Source organism: Salvia hispanica, chromosome 2 (assembly GCF_023119035.1).
Source record: "Salvia hispanica cultivar TCC Black 2014 chromosome 2, UniMelb_Shisp_WGS_1.0, whole genome shotgun sequence".
Lineage (NCBI taxonomy): Eukaryota > Viridiplantae > Streptophyta > Magnoliopsida > Lamiales > Lamiaceae > Salvia > Salvia hispanica.
The window spans coordinates 24,349,095-24,366,680 of NC_062966.1; the positions used below are offsets into that span (position 1 = coordinate 24,349,095).

Below are 17,586 nucleotides of genomic sequence, written 5' to 3' on the forward strand. Positions count from 1 at the left end.
CTGTAGTATATATAGAGGCCCAATTCCGAGATTCAATTACTTTGGGGCTGAAAATAAGAAGAAGTCCTGGCCCAGTTTCGAAAATAAAATTTATGGGAAGGAAATATAAAGTCAAATCCTAGCCTAAGTTCTAAATTAAAGTTCCATTAATATTATTTATGGGTCTTCTAATGGTGTAGCTAAGCTAAAATATTTGATTTTTGATTTATTTTAGAGTTTTGCGAGGATAAATTTCGAAGTAAAGTATGTAGTTCCAATTTAGTCCAGTCCGAGAATAGTGAAAGAAGGAGCATCAAATAATATGAGTTTTAGAAATTTCTTAAAGATAAGTGAAATAATGAGAGGGATTAATTAGGAGGCATGCATTCCTATTAAAGTCTAAGAAAATCTTGAAGTCTGATTAGTATTCTATACTTCCTCCGTTCCATAATAATAGAGTCATTCTGCCATTTTGGTACGTTCCACATTAATAGAGTTATTTCTCTTTTTAGTAAAAGTCAACACATTTTTCCACACCTACTTTACTTTCTCTTACTTTTTTCTCTCTTCATCTCTCTTCCTTTTTCATTTTTCATTTTATTCTCTCTTTACTTAACTCACCTAACACTATTTTTTTTAATCTCCGTGCCGAAAAGAAACGCCTCCATTACTATGGAACAGAGGGAGTACTATATTGTTTTGTCTTGAAAAAGGTTATCTCCGCAAGTTAAGGTCGGAACGAGAAAATCAAGTTAAGGAAATTAAACGAAAGAGGTGGGCTTTCGAACTAAAGTATTTTAGTGAGCTTTCGGTTTAAAATATGTTTATAGTTTTTATGAGATATGATCTTATGTGGGCTTTCTATCCTACAATATTATGTGGGCTTTTTATGAGGTATGATTTCAGTTATTTAAATTCTAAGTATGTTTTGTCTTGCCATATTATGTTTTTAGCAATACCTATTTGTTTGTCTAGCAAGGGGAGTCTCCCTACTAGACCAGGACAGTTAAATTGAATTCGTGTCCCAGTAGAGCCGCAAACCTTACTCGGATTAGTGTACACCGGGGAATCGTGAGCCATCCTTTGAGTAGGCCGGTCTAGTGACTCGGAATGTGGCCATATTTCCGGTTCACACAGGTTCAGATATAGTATATGCTACAGGAAAATAGACAGACCGGTCACAGTTTACAGAAGAAAAGAGTATAGTGTACTCGAGCCTTTTTAAGATAAATCCCGAGCTCACTCAGTGATGGCTTGACAAAACCAGTTTTAATGTAAAGTCTATTTTGGCAATATGTTCACTGAGTATTTTAGCCCTGCATATGTTTTAAAAATGTGCAGGTTAAGCGGTGATGACGAAGGGAGGTGTTGAGCAGATGTGGCGAATGTGTTTCAGTAGTCTAATGTTCGAATGAATCGTGTCTTCATACACGGTGTCATTCTCTCTTGATTCTTCCGCTGCAATGTAAAAGTTGAACTTATGTTCTTTTGTATCATGCACTCTGATATATTTTGATAGTTATTCCAAGATGATTCTGTCATGTTCAGTTGTGCCAAGTTTCCCTTTTTCTTCTCCCCTTGTCGCGATAAGCCGCATTTGCTATCCTTAGCAAAGTGCGGTCGTGACAATATATATGCTCTCTCCGAATTGTCTCATGAATATTTTTTCCCTTTTAAGTTGAATTCCCCATATATGCTCAGCCACAAAGCACAGTATACAGCTGCGGATCGGATGCACCCCTACTGCTGCTCAACAAGAAATGATCCAACATCATCAGGTATCGCATAATAGTCACTGCTCAAATGCTTAAACTAGTGATAAAACACAGATGTAGACTAACATTATAAACCAGAACGAGATTATAGACAACATCCCACAGTATATATACTAGCTAGGCTCATTGTATCGTGTGTACCGGGTCGTCACGATAAGGCTAAACCCGAAGCTTAAAGACAATGAAACATTAGACATGAACATGTGACATGTCTCAACACTAAGGTTGCGTTTGGTACATGGAACTGAAGGTGTGGAATTAGAATTGGAGCCTTCAATTCCAAATCCAGTACATTTCCAAATCCTTCAATTCCACAATTTGAATTCCATATCAAAAGTTGTGGAATTCCAAATATTTATTAAATTACACACACACTACACACATTCTTAAAAACACAGTGCACATATTCACACAGTGCACACATTCTTACAACCACATTCACACACACAAATTGCACACATTTACTCTCTCTCACACACACAGACACATTCACACACACTACACACATTCTCATGACACAGACTGCACACATTCACACACATATTCACACACAGTGCACTTACAACCACATTCACACACACACTCCACAGTCCACACACATTCACACACACAGTGCACACATTCTTGCACACACCCTGCACACACACACATTCACACATGTTGAGTTCATCTGCTGCAAGAGAGCTAGGGGGTTGGGGTTTTGAATTCGAAATCGTCGGATTGAGCCATGATTTGCAAACGCACTTGCTTGACGCAATGCTTCGGATAGGGATCCGTGAGAGGATGTTGGTGGTGATTTATTTGTGAAGAAATTCCGCTCCATTAATGATTTCAGAATGCGTATAGTTAAGAAGCAGCGGCGTACATTTTGGAGAACTAAATAGTACTTCCTCCGTCCGCGAATAGGAGTCCCGGTTGGCCATTTTCATCCGTCCGCCATTAGGAGTTCCGGTTAGACCATTTATCTTGAGAGTATAAAAAATGACCCCACTATTCCCTTAATTTAGAAGCTGCAATTAATTTTAATCCACCTTGATTGCAATTTCTCACTCTCTTAATGTTAGATCTCATTATTCCAAAGAATAAAGCAAATAATAATATAAATGGGTCCCACATTCCACTATCACACACTTTAATTATTACACTCAAACTTTTCTTAAAACCCGCACCCAACTCAACCGGGACTCCTATTCGCGGACGGAGGGAGTAAGAAATAGGGCTTCTTCAGCTACAACAATGTGTTTTTAGCGAGTGTGTAATGTGTGCGCTCACAATTTTTCAAATACAATTCCATGTCAATTATTTCATTTTGCCAAACAAAAGATTTGGAATTGAATTCTAATTCAGTTACTTCCAATTCAGTTCCATCGAATTTCAATTTTAATTCTGTGTATGAAACGGACCCTCAACACAACCGCATCTTGTACATATGCAAACACCATAGCAATGAATGGTTTATACTAATAAAGATATATTAAGAAAAAACACCATAGCAATGAATAGTTTACCAATTCTAAGGAGTGAAATCAGGGCCGTAAGGAAACCCACGACTGCATCCTTAAACATACCGATGATAATTTACTGCCCAATGTGTAGTGAGAATAGCACAGGCAGTAGTTTGAGGGTTTAGTAATTAATTAATTTACTTTCCTAGGTTAGAGTTGCTTCCTATAAACATTTCCTAATTAGAAGAGCTTGACATCTCTTAAAACAATATTAGGCTTCTTCGGAGGATTGTTCATCTTTAAGTTTCCATTGAAGTTTATATCTTCTGTTTTTCTCTCTTCCCTCTAATTTTGTGTTAAAGAGCCTTCCCTTCATAACAAACGCGTAGATGACAAGATAAAAAATGTCTTAGCACGAAAATGAACACGATAACAAAGTGATTTACATTTTTGTTGACACGACCGGATAACACGAAATGTATATTAACACTACAGACTAGAACGAGATAATAATGAACAGCCCACATTAATATATACACTAGCTAAGCCTAAAATATCGTGTGTGTTGGCTTGACACAATAAACATTCGAAACAAACAAAAACAGATAGGGATAAACATAAACGTAGACTAACATTATGAACTAGAACGAGAATATAGACAACATCGCAAAACATATATATTAGCTAAGCCTAGGCCTGCAAACAGTGTGTCTGGACAAATAATAAGACCAAATCGGACAGCAACCAATAAACAGAATCTCAACATACTTTCTGGTTGCAAACTGCACAATCTTGACCAAGGACGTCGAAATCTGATTCAACCTCTGACAAAAGCTCATGAAAGGCTCTCCATATCAGAGGTAATTAACAAAATTCCATTCAGGGTACAATATGGGGCTAATTGATTTGCATTATTGCAAAATCGCAAGAGATATTATAGGTGCAATAGCGACAACAATATTACATACAACATCCAAAAATATATATAGTACCCAGGCCCCACATGTAGTGTATGTCGGGTCGACACGATAAGGCCAAAACCGAACTGTAAACAACAAATAGCAAATTCAATCTTCTATGTACCATCTAACATAGGCAAAAGAAATTCAAGAACAATAAAGTATTTAATTTTGGATACTGGAGAAATAGCTCTTGAATTTTCTATTTCTTTTGAATTTAGGCACCCTATTCAAAATTCAACCTTACAGGAAAGCAGCAGGTATCTGAAATCATCTTTTCATAGCCTTTATGAGGAAATTATCAATTTAGAACCTTCATTAGTTCCATCATTTTTCTCTCTTCGTTTCTTCATTTCTTTATGTTCATTTAGATTAGGCTTATGAACTATAATGATATTATAGACAACATCCCAAACTACATATACTAGTGTATGGACATCGGATCGATAGAATAAGTGAAAAACCAAACACTACATCTAGATGTCTATGATACCTTAGAACCCAAAAACTACACGACAAACGAACCTTATACACAAACATGTATTAGCACAAACACACAAATGTAGACTATATATTAAGAACAAAAATGAGATCACATTCTTCAATCCAAAATTCTGGAGTGACAAAAAGCTAGGTGTTAAAATCAAGGCAGTAAAGTAACCCGCAACTGCATCCTTAAACATTCTGACTTGTTGTATAGTTCTTGTCTTGTTGGAGTAGTACATGAGCCTATGCAATCTTGCCATGAACCGATTTTCATTCGACAACATCAGCATGTTGCCATCATTGAAAATTTTAATTGGAATACGATCAAAATAAAAATCAAAACCAGTAGTACTTATCTTGTACTCAATGGTCCAAGACTCATCGACTTGGTATTCCTTCATCATACATATGATAAATGCTTTGTCACAAGTCATGTAAGAATAACATAGACACACCACCCTCACCAAATACCACATGCACAAGAGGCACAGAGAATGTGCTAAAACATTTTGTTTCAACGTCAAAAGATACTATGATATAACCGTGTGGCTCAAGGTTAAAACCACGAATCCATATGTTCCGAAACGAATTAAAAGCTGTCCAATGGAGGTTGCCATTAAATAGAATATATCCATCGGAAAAGAATGTGAAACCAAAAGCAGCGCCAGCTGGAAGGCGCCTCCATGTTCCTGTTCCGAGGGTGTATACATGATGAAAGGAGGATCCAGCAGCCAGATGGATACCAACCACCTTATATTGTTCACTTATTTTGCTCACACCAAATCCAAATTTTAACTCTTGAAACAAGGTTTGGTTGTCAGGGTAGCAGAGCTCGATATATTGACGAGTGATCAGATTGTATATGTAAAGAGGAATTTTAGAATAAAATCCGTTAATACAGAAGAAGCAATCCATTAGCAGTGATACCTTCCGTTGATTCTGAGCATGCGCGAGGGATATCGAAATCTTTGAGCGGAATGTAGTGAAGATCATGGCTCTACAGATTGGCTTCGTCTTTAAGTTCAAAAATCGTGCAACAAGTAAGTGACCATAAGAGAACTTGAAGAGAGCTCAGCATGAAGTGTTACTTTCAGTTACACCTATGGGATTTAATCATCTTTCAGTTACAGAATTTGTAAGGTTGATTAAGTCTTTCTAGATACTTCTCTTTGTAGTATATATTTTGTGTTCTCACTGTAATCTCATCATTGAATGAATACATTTTGAATACATCTTCCTCAGGATATATTTATACTTTCCAGTTTTAGCTACAATGTTGAATACCTTTGTACTTATCATGTTTGATGCCTATTCCTTTTATGGTATCAGAGCAGGATCTTGATCCTGACTCTGTGTCTCGTTCCCCTATTTTTTTTTTCTCTATTCTTTAGTTTGATATTATGGCAGAATCAGAGGATTCAAATGCTACTTCCAGCAACCTAATTATTCCCGCACAAATAGATGTATCATTTTGCCGCAGAGCCATGGAACCTCGGTGAAGCTCACCGAAGGAAATTTTCTTATTTGGAGGCAACAAATCGTTGCGACAATTGAAGGATGTGGACTTGAGTCCTATCTTACTGGAGATCAAGAAATTCCACCAAAAATGGTGGCTGTTGCGGGATCAGAACAGATGAAGGTCAATCCAGATTTTTTGGCTTGGCATCGCCAAGACCGACGTCTTGCGGGATGGATCCAGTCCACATTGCCGGAAAGCACTATGGTGCTGATCGTTGGTTTAACTTCAACAAAGGACATATGGAAGGCACTGGAGGTCCACTTTGCAAGCCAATCAAAAGCCAAAATGATGCAATATAGGCTGCAAATCCAGACAATGAAAGATGCACAATCAATGACAGAGTATTTGAGCAAAATGAAAACCTGTTGTGATTTATTGGGCTCTACTGGTTGTCGGGTGACTGACGCTGCACATTCTTGCAGGATTGGGGCCAGAGTATGACTCGGTGACAGTCATGGTCACATCCAGAGATGACTTTGCCTGGACGGTGCCAGATGTGGCAGCCCTCTTACTGAGCTTTGAAACTCGACTCGAGGCAGCAAAGCAGTCTGCGGTGAGTTGAACGGTCTCAGCCCTCTTTAGATATAGCTTTTCAATCTCAACCGAAAAGAGAAGGTTTCAGTCAACAATCTCAAGGGGGATATGTTGCAAGATATGATGGCCGAGGGGGTATGAGATCTGGACGAGGTGGTCGTGGAGGCAGAAATTTTTGGAATAAAGTAATTTGTCAACTCTGTCAAAAGCCTGGCCACGGAGCGGCTAGATGTTGGCACCGCTTTGAGCATAACTTTGCTCCAGCTCCGCCTCAGAATCAGATGCATCGGCCACAACAGGGCAACCCTTCAGCTAATGTTGCTCAGGCATGGGGTCCTTCCTTTCAGCCTGCACTATCTGTAGCTTCTCCATCTGATTACAACTTCGATGGAAGTACTGTCACACCGTGGTATCCGGATTCTGGAGCTACCAACCATGTCACAAATGATCTTAATAATACAATGGAGGTAAACAACTACACCTTGGTAATGGCTTGGGGGTTAAAATAGCACACATAGGACAATCTCATATCTTGCCTAATGCTTCATGTTCTTCAAAATCTCTTCTCCATCTGCTCCATGTGCCTGCTATTAGAAAAAATCTTATGAGTGTTTCTCAATTAGCGAAAGACAATAATGTGTTTTTTGAATTCCACCCTACTCTATGCTTTGTCAAAAATCAGGTCACCAAGGAGGTCGTTCTCAAGGGCACACTTGAACAGGGTCTTTATCAGTTCTTCATTCCCTCTCCTCCTGCAAATACAGCCAATAATTCCAATAAAGAGAAGCTCAATCCTCATCCCTCCAATAAAACATGCAGTTCACCTCGTGTTTGCTCGGTCTCTATGCAGTCTCATCTTGTGTCCAAATCTTCTAGCCTAGCCTTGTGGCATCAAAGGCTTGGTCACTCTAGTTTAGATGCCGTTAAGTTATCTCTGAAAAGCTGTAATATTCCATTTCAATCAATGAATAAAGCTGATCTTTGTCATTCTTGTTGTGTTTCAAAGTCTCATAGATTGCCATATTCTCCTTCTGATTCTGTTTTGACTGCTCCTCTACAAGTTATACATAGTGATTTGTGGGGACCTTCTCCAATCACTTCAAGAAATGGTTATCATTACTATGTCTCTTTCATTGACGAGTATAGTAGGTTCACTTGGATCTATCTCCTCAAACATAAGAGTGATCTATATTTTGCTTTTAAGCACTTTAAAGTTTTGTTGAAACTCAATTCTCTTGCTCCATTAAGAGGGTACAGTCAGATTGGTGAGGGGAGTATCAGGGATTGACGAGCTTTCTCAAAGATTCAGGCATTCTCCATACTTTATCTTGCCTGTATACCCCTCAACAAAATGGTCTAGCCGAGAGGAAACATCGACATATTGTTGAAATGGGTTTGTCTCTTTTGAATCAAGCATGTCTACCTCATCGATTTTGGGATGATGCTTTTGTGACTGCTACTTACTTGATCAATCTTGTGCCATCAAGGATAATCCATCATGTTTCTCCTTTTGAAAAATTGTTCAACTCTAAACCAAACTACCATAGTCTCAAGGTCTTTGGGTGTTTGTGTTATCCTTTCCTCCATCCTTATAATAAGCATAAGCTTCAAGAAAGATCAGCAGCTGCTACTTTTCTCGGTTATAGTCCATTTCATAAAGGTTACAAAGCCCTCCTTCCTAGTCGTAAAGTTATCATCACTAGAGATATCTTGTTTGATGAAGCTGTTTTTCCTTTTCGGTAAAAAAACAATGTCTTCTTCCCCTGTCATAAATCAGCCTAATCCTCTTACTTGGACTTCACCTTCTCCTCCCACACAATCTTTCCCTCTTGCAAAGTCATCTTCAAACACACATCCTGCTCATACTTTCTCTCCTCTACAAATATCCTCACCACTTATTTCACAATCTTCTCCTCCTGTATCTGCACCTTCAGAAACAACCCCTACACTTTCAGAAAATACCTCTTCGTCTTCAGAAAATACTTCAGAAACAGCCCCTGCACATTCAGAAAATGCCCCTGCACCTTCACAAAATACTTCAAAAACAACCCCTGCACATTCAGAAAATGCCCCTGCACCTTTACAAAATACTTCCCAACCAGCCACCACTCGTACACACCACATGCTCACTCGTTCAAAGGCCGGCATTTTTAAACCCAAAGCTTATGCTGCTATTCTCCCTGTCTCTCTTCCTTCATCTGTTCTAGCTGCTCTCCCCATACCTGTTTGGAAGCAAGCGATGCTTGAAGAGTTTCTTGCTCTTCTCAAGAATAAGACTTGGGTGCTTACTGTTTTGCCTCCGGGTAAAAACCTCATTGGTTGCACATGGATATTCAAGATTAAAAAGCACATCGATGGTTGTATAGCAAGGTACAAAGCTCGTCTTGTCGCCCAAGGATTTTCCCAACAACCAGGTTTTGATTTTAATGAAATGTTTAGTCCCGTTGTGAAACCAACCACCATTTGGTTGATTCTTAGCATTGTTCTGTCTCGAGGTTGGTCAATTACACACCTTGATGTTAACAATGCGTTTCTTCATGGGGACTTAAAGGAAGACATCTATATGCGTCAGCCTGTGGGTTTCGAACAAGGTTCTCCCCCGTTGGTGTGCAAATTGAATAAGGCTATCTATGGTCTTAAGCAGGCCTCTCGGGCTTGGTTTTATACTGTGCACTATGTTCTTCTCTCTCTTGGCTTCACACAGTCTAAAGTAGATGCATCCCTCTTCTTCTGCTGCAATGACACCGAGGTAGTCTACATATTGATATATGTCGATGATATGCTTATTAATGGGAATGTTCCTTCTTCTCTCCGATTGGTTATTGATCAGCTTAGCCATCATTTTTCTTTAAAAGATCTTGGGGAGGTCAGCATGGAACTACTATCGAGATTCTGTGGACCCTATTTCCTAGTATCATCCTGGCGGACATTCTTACTAAGCCATTGGGTGGACAATTCTTTGCGCGGCTGCAAAATAAATTGGGAGTAATTTCGAGGTCGGCGCTAGAATTGAGGGGGCGTGTTAACGAATCTGTTGGTGAGCCACTTGACACCAAGATATGAAACAAGGAAGTGACCATAAGAGAACTTGAAGAGAGCTCGGCATGAAGTGTTACTTTCAGTTACACCTATGGGATTTAATCATCTTTCAGTTACAAAATTTGTAAGGTTGATTAAGTCTTTCTAGATACTTCTCTTTGTAGTATATATTTTGTGTTCTCGCTGTAATCTCATCATTGAATGAATACGTTTTGAATACATCTTCCTTAGGATATATTTATACTTTCCATTTTAGCTACAATGTTGAATACCTTTGTACTTATCATGTTTGATGCCTAATCCTTTTAGAAAGGTCATACACAGAGGCAAAAATGCCAACTGCATCTCATAAAGAGTTTGTTTGGATTGAATACTCAAAATTCATTTATCCAAAGCATTTACAAATTTGCTGATCGAGTCAGGATTTACAAAGCATTCAAAGCTAATTTTGTTACTACATCCGTTTCAAAAAATAGACAAAGGTGTAAATGACACTAGTTTTAATATGTAAAGTAGGAGAGATGAAGGGAATTGTGGAGTCCATATTTTGGAATGATGTGTAAGGTCAGTATTTGTTTGAAACTTTCTACATTTAGAATTGGTTTAATTTTGGTAGACATTCCAAAATACTCCCTCCGTCTTATAATATTTGCCATTTGGGGTTGACACGTGTTTTAATGTGAAATTGGTAAAGTAAGAGAGAAGGAGAAAAAATAGTTGAAACTGTGTAGTGGGTGGTGGGCCCATAAATGAAAAAGTACAAAAGGAGAAAAATGTTGCCATAAATGTATATGTGACTATTTGTATGAGACGGACGCAAAAGGAAATATGACCAATTTCTATGGGACGGGGGGAGTAGTAAAATTAGTCTACTTTTTTTTTGAACGGATGTAGTATATGTTTTAATTTTTACTATTTAAAACTAATTAATTTTGTATTCTGATTGGGACTCAAACGTTACGACGGCACACCACTGTCATCCAACGTGCTACGTGGACAAGACCCCAAAGAAGTGAAGATATCCATGCATATCTTTGCACAACTTTATTTTATTATTATTTCTATAGTTAAGACTTATTCTTGCTTATTTAATTCACGTGATATTTTGTAATCTTTTTGATATCCCGCCTTGCAAGATATCGTTGGGTTTAGGTTAGGATATCCTCGGGTTTTCTTGTCGGCTCTTTTCCGAGACGAACTGGGAAGGTCGAACCGTCTAGGGTTGTGGATTCTATAAATACTAGAATCCCATGGATAATTAAATCATTGAGAAATAAACATAAATTTATTCTCATTCTTCTTGGCGTGAAAACGCACCCTAGCACCTCAACTAGGGGTTTATCTTTTCTGTTCACAAATTACTTTCGTGTGCTCTTGATTTCCGGCGATAGACCATCGAAGGTCTATCAAATTGGCGCTTTCATTGATCTACTCAACCCCCATCGCAAACCACTGTCAAAAGATTCTCGACAAACTATGGAATCACAACAAATCAGTGAGATGCTCATGGACTTACGCTGTCTGGGTGCTTCCCACAGGGAATTTCTAGCCAAGTTCGGACATCATACACTGACCAAGGAGGCTCCGGAAAGCCTTGACGAGCACTCACCTCCACATCCGCTGTGGCATACCCGGCCGCCGGACCAGCAGCCAGTCACAGCACCTCTGCAGTGTTGGTCGTTTCCACCATCAGTCACGCAGGCACCGCTGGGTTTCAAGCCCTATGCCCTTCCACGCCTCCGCCTCGAACCACCACGTTTCAACGGAGAGAATGTCGAGGATTGGATCCGTAAGATCCAAGAGTACTAAAATTACCACTACACACCGTTGGATGATCGCCTCTATCTTATACGGTACTTGTTTGATCACCCGGCGTCAGATTGGATGTCAAACTGGACGGATAATAATGCTAGGAAAGGCTGGGATGATTTTCTATTGGCAGTCAAGCAGCGATTTGAACCCGATCCATATGCAGACAATGTTGGTCCTGTTCGGAAGCCTCACAATTCCCCTTTGGATCTGCTCACGTGGTCAGAAGCTCCGTCTCCAGTAGTGTCTTGCACCGCCAACACTGTTCGAGCTAACCAGCCGGTGGAAGGAGTTTGTAAGGTGCTGCTTGATGGTCAGATTACTGAGGAGAATGCTAAGATTCTTCATAAAAGGAAGCCTTGCTCCGGCTACAAACTGAAGGAGATGAATGACAGTGGAGATGGTTCAATAGAATCCGGAGCGTATCATGATAATTTCAAGTGCCGAACTTCAGTCGGCATTGTGCAGCGAGCTCCAATAACTGCAGGGGACAGTAATAATCCTCGTCTACTTGAGAAGCAAAAATTTGCTTGCTTCGATGACACAAGTGATGGTGATGATGCTTCCCTTTCCATTGAATCTGCTTATTGTATTAAAGATCTAAAATATGCAGCAGGTCCGAAGCCATTATTTAGTGATGGTAGGAAGTCTTGCCAAGAGCCAAACACTTTGCTTGGTGTTGGAAGTGAAGACGTGTTCAGGCAGGAACAAACACTTGCTTCTGATGCCCGCTCGATCCCTCCGCGCAAAGAAGTGACACACTCGGGCGGAAGCCTTAGCTCGAGTTTGAGACAGTCTTCCAGTACTATGCTTGAAGTGGAAAAGGGTATGTTAGTTGTTGGAGAATTAAGTGAGCGAATTCACACATTACTGATTTCACCGTTCCTCCAGCTGACTCCGGTGGTGGAGAATAGTCTCTGGGGATATGGACCTCTTCTGGCAGCGCATGATTATCTTCATAATTTCAGTTTCCACGAATTGATGGGTGATGACCAGCGAGTTCACATCTTCGTTCAAGGAGGTTCGTTTGTTGTCAAATTTTCTGACAAGAAGTTCACTGATCGGAAACAAATAGGCGGATATATTGCATTCTTTCCAAAGGTTGAGCCTTTGATAGCTGGAGAACAGTTCCTCATCGCCTCCTACTATGTCAGGGTCGTCCCTTATCGCCTGCTGTTGTTTGCTTTGGGTGTTCCAAATGATAGAGTAATGGCCAGACGACTTGCTCTAGATATTATTGGGGCTGCAGGTAACGACCAGGTTCGTTTAGAGTCAGCTGATCGAATACAAAAAATGTTGTCTCTTCACATTGGTTTCGTGGTCACTTATTTTGGAGGAATTTTCTATGTCGAGTGGAACGCCCTTGTTGGGGTATTAGAGGATGGGAATAATGGGCATGGAGGGGAACGATATACCCGAGGGGGCTCCGAGAGTGAAGCGGGCCACCTTGATCTATGTGGTGATACCCGCACTATACCGCCACGCGAGACACGCCCTCGCCGAGCCATACCTATTTGTTTCCAGATCGTTGCAAATCAATCTCGGATGGAGATGTTGCTCTCTCGACTCTCTGCGATTGGAGTTAATGGAGTCGCACAGATCCCTTTTGGATTCAATACAAATGAGGATATCACACATCCCTTAACATCTGCAAAGATCAAATCAATTTGGAAGAATTCAACGGTGGTGATCGGAGCAACAATAAATACAAACTCGGTGTCAATGCGGCTAAATTCAGTAAGACTTCTGATCCCAAACATGCGGTTCTTGTGAGGACCATAAATGCATGTGGACAGCAAACGACTTGCCTCTTTGAGGATTCTTTCGGGTCACAGGAGGTGTCATTCGATCGCGAAGAAGGGGATGCATTTGTTTAAGGAATATGACAGAAAGTTTGAAATCATGAGAGCCATGTTTGGTGACATGAAGAGTTATTCTCAGGGAACGATGAAGGAGCCTAGTATTGTTGAGCCTGGTGTGAACGGGTCTCATTGTGATGTCTCTGATGTAACAAACTTATATGAGGTGGTTCGGGAAGCCACAAGAGTATTTGAAGAGTTTGATCTCAACGAGGTTGACGAGGCTGGGCATACTTTGTACTTTAGGCTGAAAATGATTAATATAAGTGACAACCTGTGCATGAGTGATCGCCTAAAGGACACGAAACGCAATGCCGGGGTTCTTCTCCAGTTACTCTTTCTCGACCCAAATCAATGGCTAAAACGGTTGGCGACATTTGTTGCAACTCTCCTGCTCTCGATCTTTGTTATTGAACTTCCACAAGTCCAATGGCTGAGGCACCACTTCCCAAACCTTCGCCTTGAGGACAAGGCGATTTTTATCGGTGAGGGAGTTGATAGGGACTCACTGCCATCCAACGTGCTACGTGGACGAGACCCCAAAGAAGTGAAGATATCCATGCATATCTTTGCACAACTTTAGTTTATTATTATTTCTATAGTTAAGACTTATTCTTGCTTATTTAATTCACGTGATATTTTGTAATCTTTTTGATATCTTGCCTTGCAAGATATCGTTGGGTTTAGGTTAGGATATCCTCGGGTTTTCTTGTCGGCTCTTTCCCGAGACGAACTAGGAAGGTCGAATCGTCTAGGGTTGTGGATTCTATAAATACTAGAATCCCATTAATAATTAAATCAATGAGAAATAAACATAAATTTATTCTCATTCTTCTTGGCGTGAAAACGCACCCTAGCACCTCAACTAGGGTTTTATCTTTTCTGTTCACAAACTACTTTCATGTGCTCTTGATTTCCGGCGATAGACCATCGAAGGTCTATCAATTTCATTCTTAAGCAGACATTTTTTTTAATTCTTAAATGCCAGAATGTAGTAACGATTTTTAAGCAGACATTTTCGCCATTGTAATGACATTTCTTCCATTGTAGGAGTTATGTTTTTGGTATAATCATTAAGCCAATGCATTATCATTACATCAACTTCTACAGTTATATTTTTGGGATAATCAACAACTCAATGCTAGGAACCAATTATTTTTGGGTAATCATATAGTTTATTGTAAAAATTATAAGCCGGTGTTATTTAATTTATTTTTGTTCTTTAATTCGATTACGCACGTAAGTCATGGCTATTTCTCTGACTATCTATGTCTGCGAGGTACTAAAATCGGCTCACTTTGTCTCCACAATCCACATCAACAAAAACGACCTGTGCGTTGTGCTTGCGACTTCTGCAGCGATGATTAATTACTTTACCAATATTTAGTTATATTTTGGTGGCCAGCATTATATGAAGAATTGAATGTCTTTTACGATCATACCGACGAAATTTTTATTTGATGAAAAATGTGTTGTGTTACTGTTTCGTATATCACTACTATTAATTCAGAACCATCAATTCGTTCCCCTCACAACATCAAGATGCTGCCAATCTTTGAACACATCGATAGAGTTCACAATCTCATCAAATCTGGCACCAAAATCATTATCTTTGCTCAACACATCGATAGGTTTCACAATATCATCCTCGGCCATAGAGACAAATTAGAAGGGGCAGTGCAGTCAATATTTTGTGAATAAGAATTTAGGACCAAACAACATGACAGTTTAGTCTGGTTTTTTAACCACTAGGTACGTGTGAAATGCCAAAACTTGAACTTGTTATAGCAAAGTTATGTTTCTAATTATATTCTTACGTACGCCCATTTCTATTAATAGACAATAACCCACAATATATGTACTAGACCGACAGGATAACAACACAACAAAAAAAAGTAGAACCCAAACACAACACGATAAGAAATCCTTCAACACAAACACGAACAAACGCAATAATAATGTGATTTGATATGTGTTGGTTCGACTCCAAAGTAAAATGTAGATTAATATTATGAACTAGAATGAGATTATAGGCAACAACTAGAATAAAATCATAGGCAACAACCCACAAATATACACATGCTGAGCTTGACATACCATGTGTGCCTAGTATACCAGAACACATAGACCACACGATAAAGAAACCTTCTACACGATTACGACTGGATAACGACAAAACACAAATGTAGCCTTACATAGAGCAATATTATAGACAACATCCAAAATATATATGCTAGCTAGGCCTAACATATAGTGTGTATGTCGGGATCGACATGATAAGACCAAACACGAACACTACACGACAAAGAAACCTTAGAACCTAAACATTACATGACAAACAATCCTTAGATTCCGAGCACTACACAACAGACAAACATTAGAACCTGAACAGAACACAAATGTAGACAAATATTATGAACTAAAACGAGATCACATTCTCAAATCCAAAATTCTTGAGTGAGATAAGGCTAGGAGTGAAAATCAGGGGTCTAATGAGACCCGCCGATCCATCCCTAAACATACCGACTTGTTGAAGTGTTCTTGTCTTGTTGGAGTAGTAGATGAGATCATATTCGTCCAGCATCATCAAAATATCACCATCTTTAAAATGTTTAATCAGATGAACATACAAATGATCCAAATTAAAGTTAATATCAAACATAGTACTCAACTTGTACTCTATGGTCCAAGAATCTTCGACTTGGTATTCCTTCATCATCCAAATGACAATTTCATTTTCGTGTGGGTAACAATAACAGAGGCAGTCCCTTAAAACACACAAATACCAATCTCGATATCCATCTCCCACGGGAGGAATGGAGAAGATCCTAAAACTTTCCGTTTCAACATCAAAACCACAAATCCACATGTCACCACACAAATCAAATACCCTCCAATGAATGTTGCCATTACATTCAATGCTTTGATCATGAAATACGAAACCAGAAGCAGCGCCGGCTTCAACACGCCTCCATGTTCCTGTTCCGAGGGTGTATACATAATGAGCGTAGGTGTTTTTATTGATGCAGACGACCTTATATTGCCCACTTATTTTGCTCACACCGAATCCAAAATTTAACACATGACCTGGGATGCAGTCCGCAGGGCAACCGAGATCCGTATATTCACGAGTGATCGGATTGCATATGTAAACAGGAATACCTGGGTAGAGAAGAAGCAATCCATTAGCAGTGATACCTCCCATTATTCCTCTGTTCCCGTGAGGGATTTCCAAATCCATGAGCGGAATGTGGTGAAAATCATGGCTCTTCTCATCTTCGTCTTCAATTTCGAAAACCGCGCACCAAGTTGAATCCATCGTCTTCTCTGTCAAGAGGATTAGGGCGGGTGGGGTTTTGATTTCAGATTTGTGGAAATAGTCGGAATCGATTAGATTGAGCCATGGTTTGCAGACGGACTTGCTGACTGCGAGGCTTCGGATGGGCAGGCGTGAGAGGATGTTGCTGGTGATTTCTGATGGTAAATATTGGAAGAAATTAAGCTCCATTAATGGACTGAATCACACTGAGAAGAAGAAGAAAGGGAAGAGCTGGGAATTGGGGCTAAATTGGAAACTGAAAGGTTATAATGTTTGAAATGAAGGCTCCGGCTTCGGCGAATATTTAATGTATTTATAAAATTATAACGCAATTTTTCCTTTGTCCATTTAAGTTTATTGGAAAATAATGATTTATTTTGATATTTTCCATTTTTCATATATTTTGTGGGGATATTTTTTTCTAATTCAGGTCCCTTGAGTGGTAAAAATAAAATGCACTATGGACTAATTTTAAAATTCACTCAAAAAATTTAATTGTTGATAAAACCAGAAGGATTTGGAAATCATACTCTTTCATATTCTAATTTAATAACTATTCATGTCCCACTCCAAGTGAACCACTTTCATTTTGGAATGTACATTCTAATTAACATATTTTTAAAAATAGAAACGTCACTCTCTCTATTTTTTCCATCTCTCTTACTTTATTTTTTCAACTTAACTTTTAAAATAACATTAAATAAAATTTCATATTAAAACAGAAATGCTCTACCTAGAAGAGGAGGAGGAAGTAGTAATTACTTAGGATTTAGACAAAAATAAATAAATAAATAGTGAAGGTGGAACACTTACGGCCGGTATTTAAAAACTTTGAATAAAAATCACAATCCCAATCAATATCA

At 39.2% G+C, this 17,586-nt stretch overlaps 1 protein-coding gene across 2 annotated transcripts; it reads right to left on the reverse strand.

Moving 5' to 3' along the window:
• Positions 1-15,540: 15,540 nt before the first annotated feature.
• Positions 15,541-16,996, reverse strand: LOC125204781 (F-box protein At5g49610-like). 2 transcript variants are annotated; one of them, XM_048103511.1, is made up of 2 exons: positions 16,567-16,996; positions 15,541-16,383 (listed from the first exon to the last, which is right to left on the reverse strand). In XM_048103511.1, the coding sequence occupies exons 1-2, from the start codon at positions 16,910-16,912 to the stop codon at positions 15,824-15,826; spliced, it is 906 nt and encodes a 301-aa protein (XP_047959468.1). In that variant the 5' UTR covers positions 16,913-16,996; the 3' UTR covers positions 15,541-15,823. The 2 variants fall into 2 exon arrangements, with proteins under 2 accessions (XP_047959468.1, XP_047959467.1); XM_048103510.1 differs by having other exon boundaries at positions 16,492-16,996.
• Between the last annotated feature and the right edge of the window lie 590 nt (positions 16,997-17,586).

What these genes read in the sequence shown, in the direction of transcription:
- LOC125204781 (XM_048103510.1), bottom strand. Translation starts at nt 16,912, where the DNA reads ATGGAGCTTAATTTCTTCCAATATTTACCATCAGAAATCACCAGCAAC. An exon ending in CCCTGCGGACTGCATCCCAG is followed by an intron (nt 16,384 to 16,491) that starts GTCATGTGTTAA and finishes CCCTCGGAACAG; the next exon opens with GAACATGGAGGCGTGTTGAA.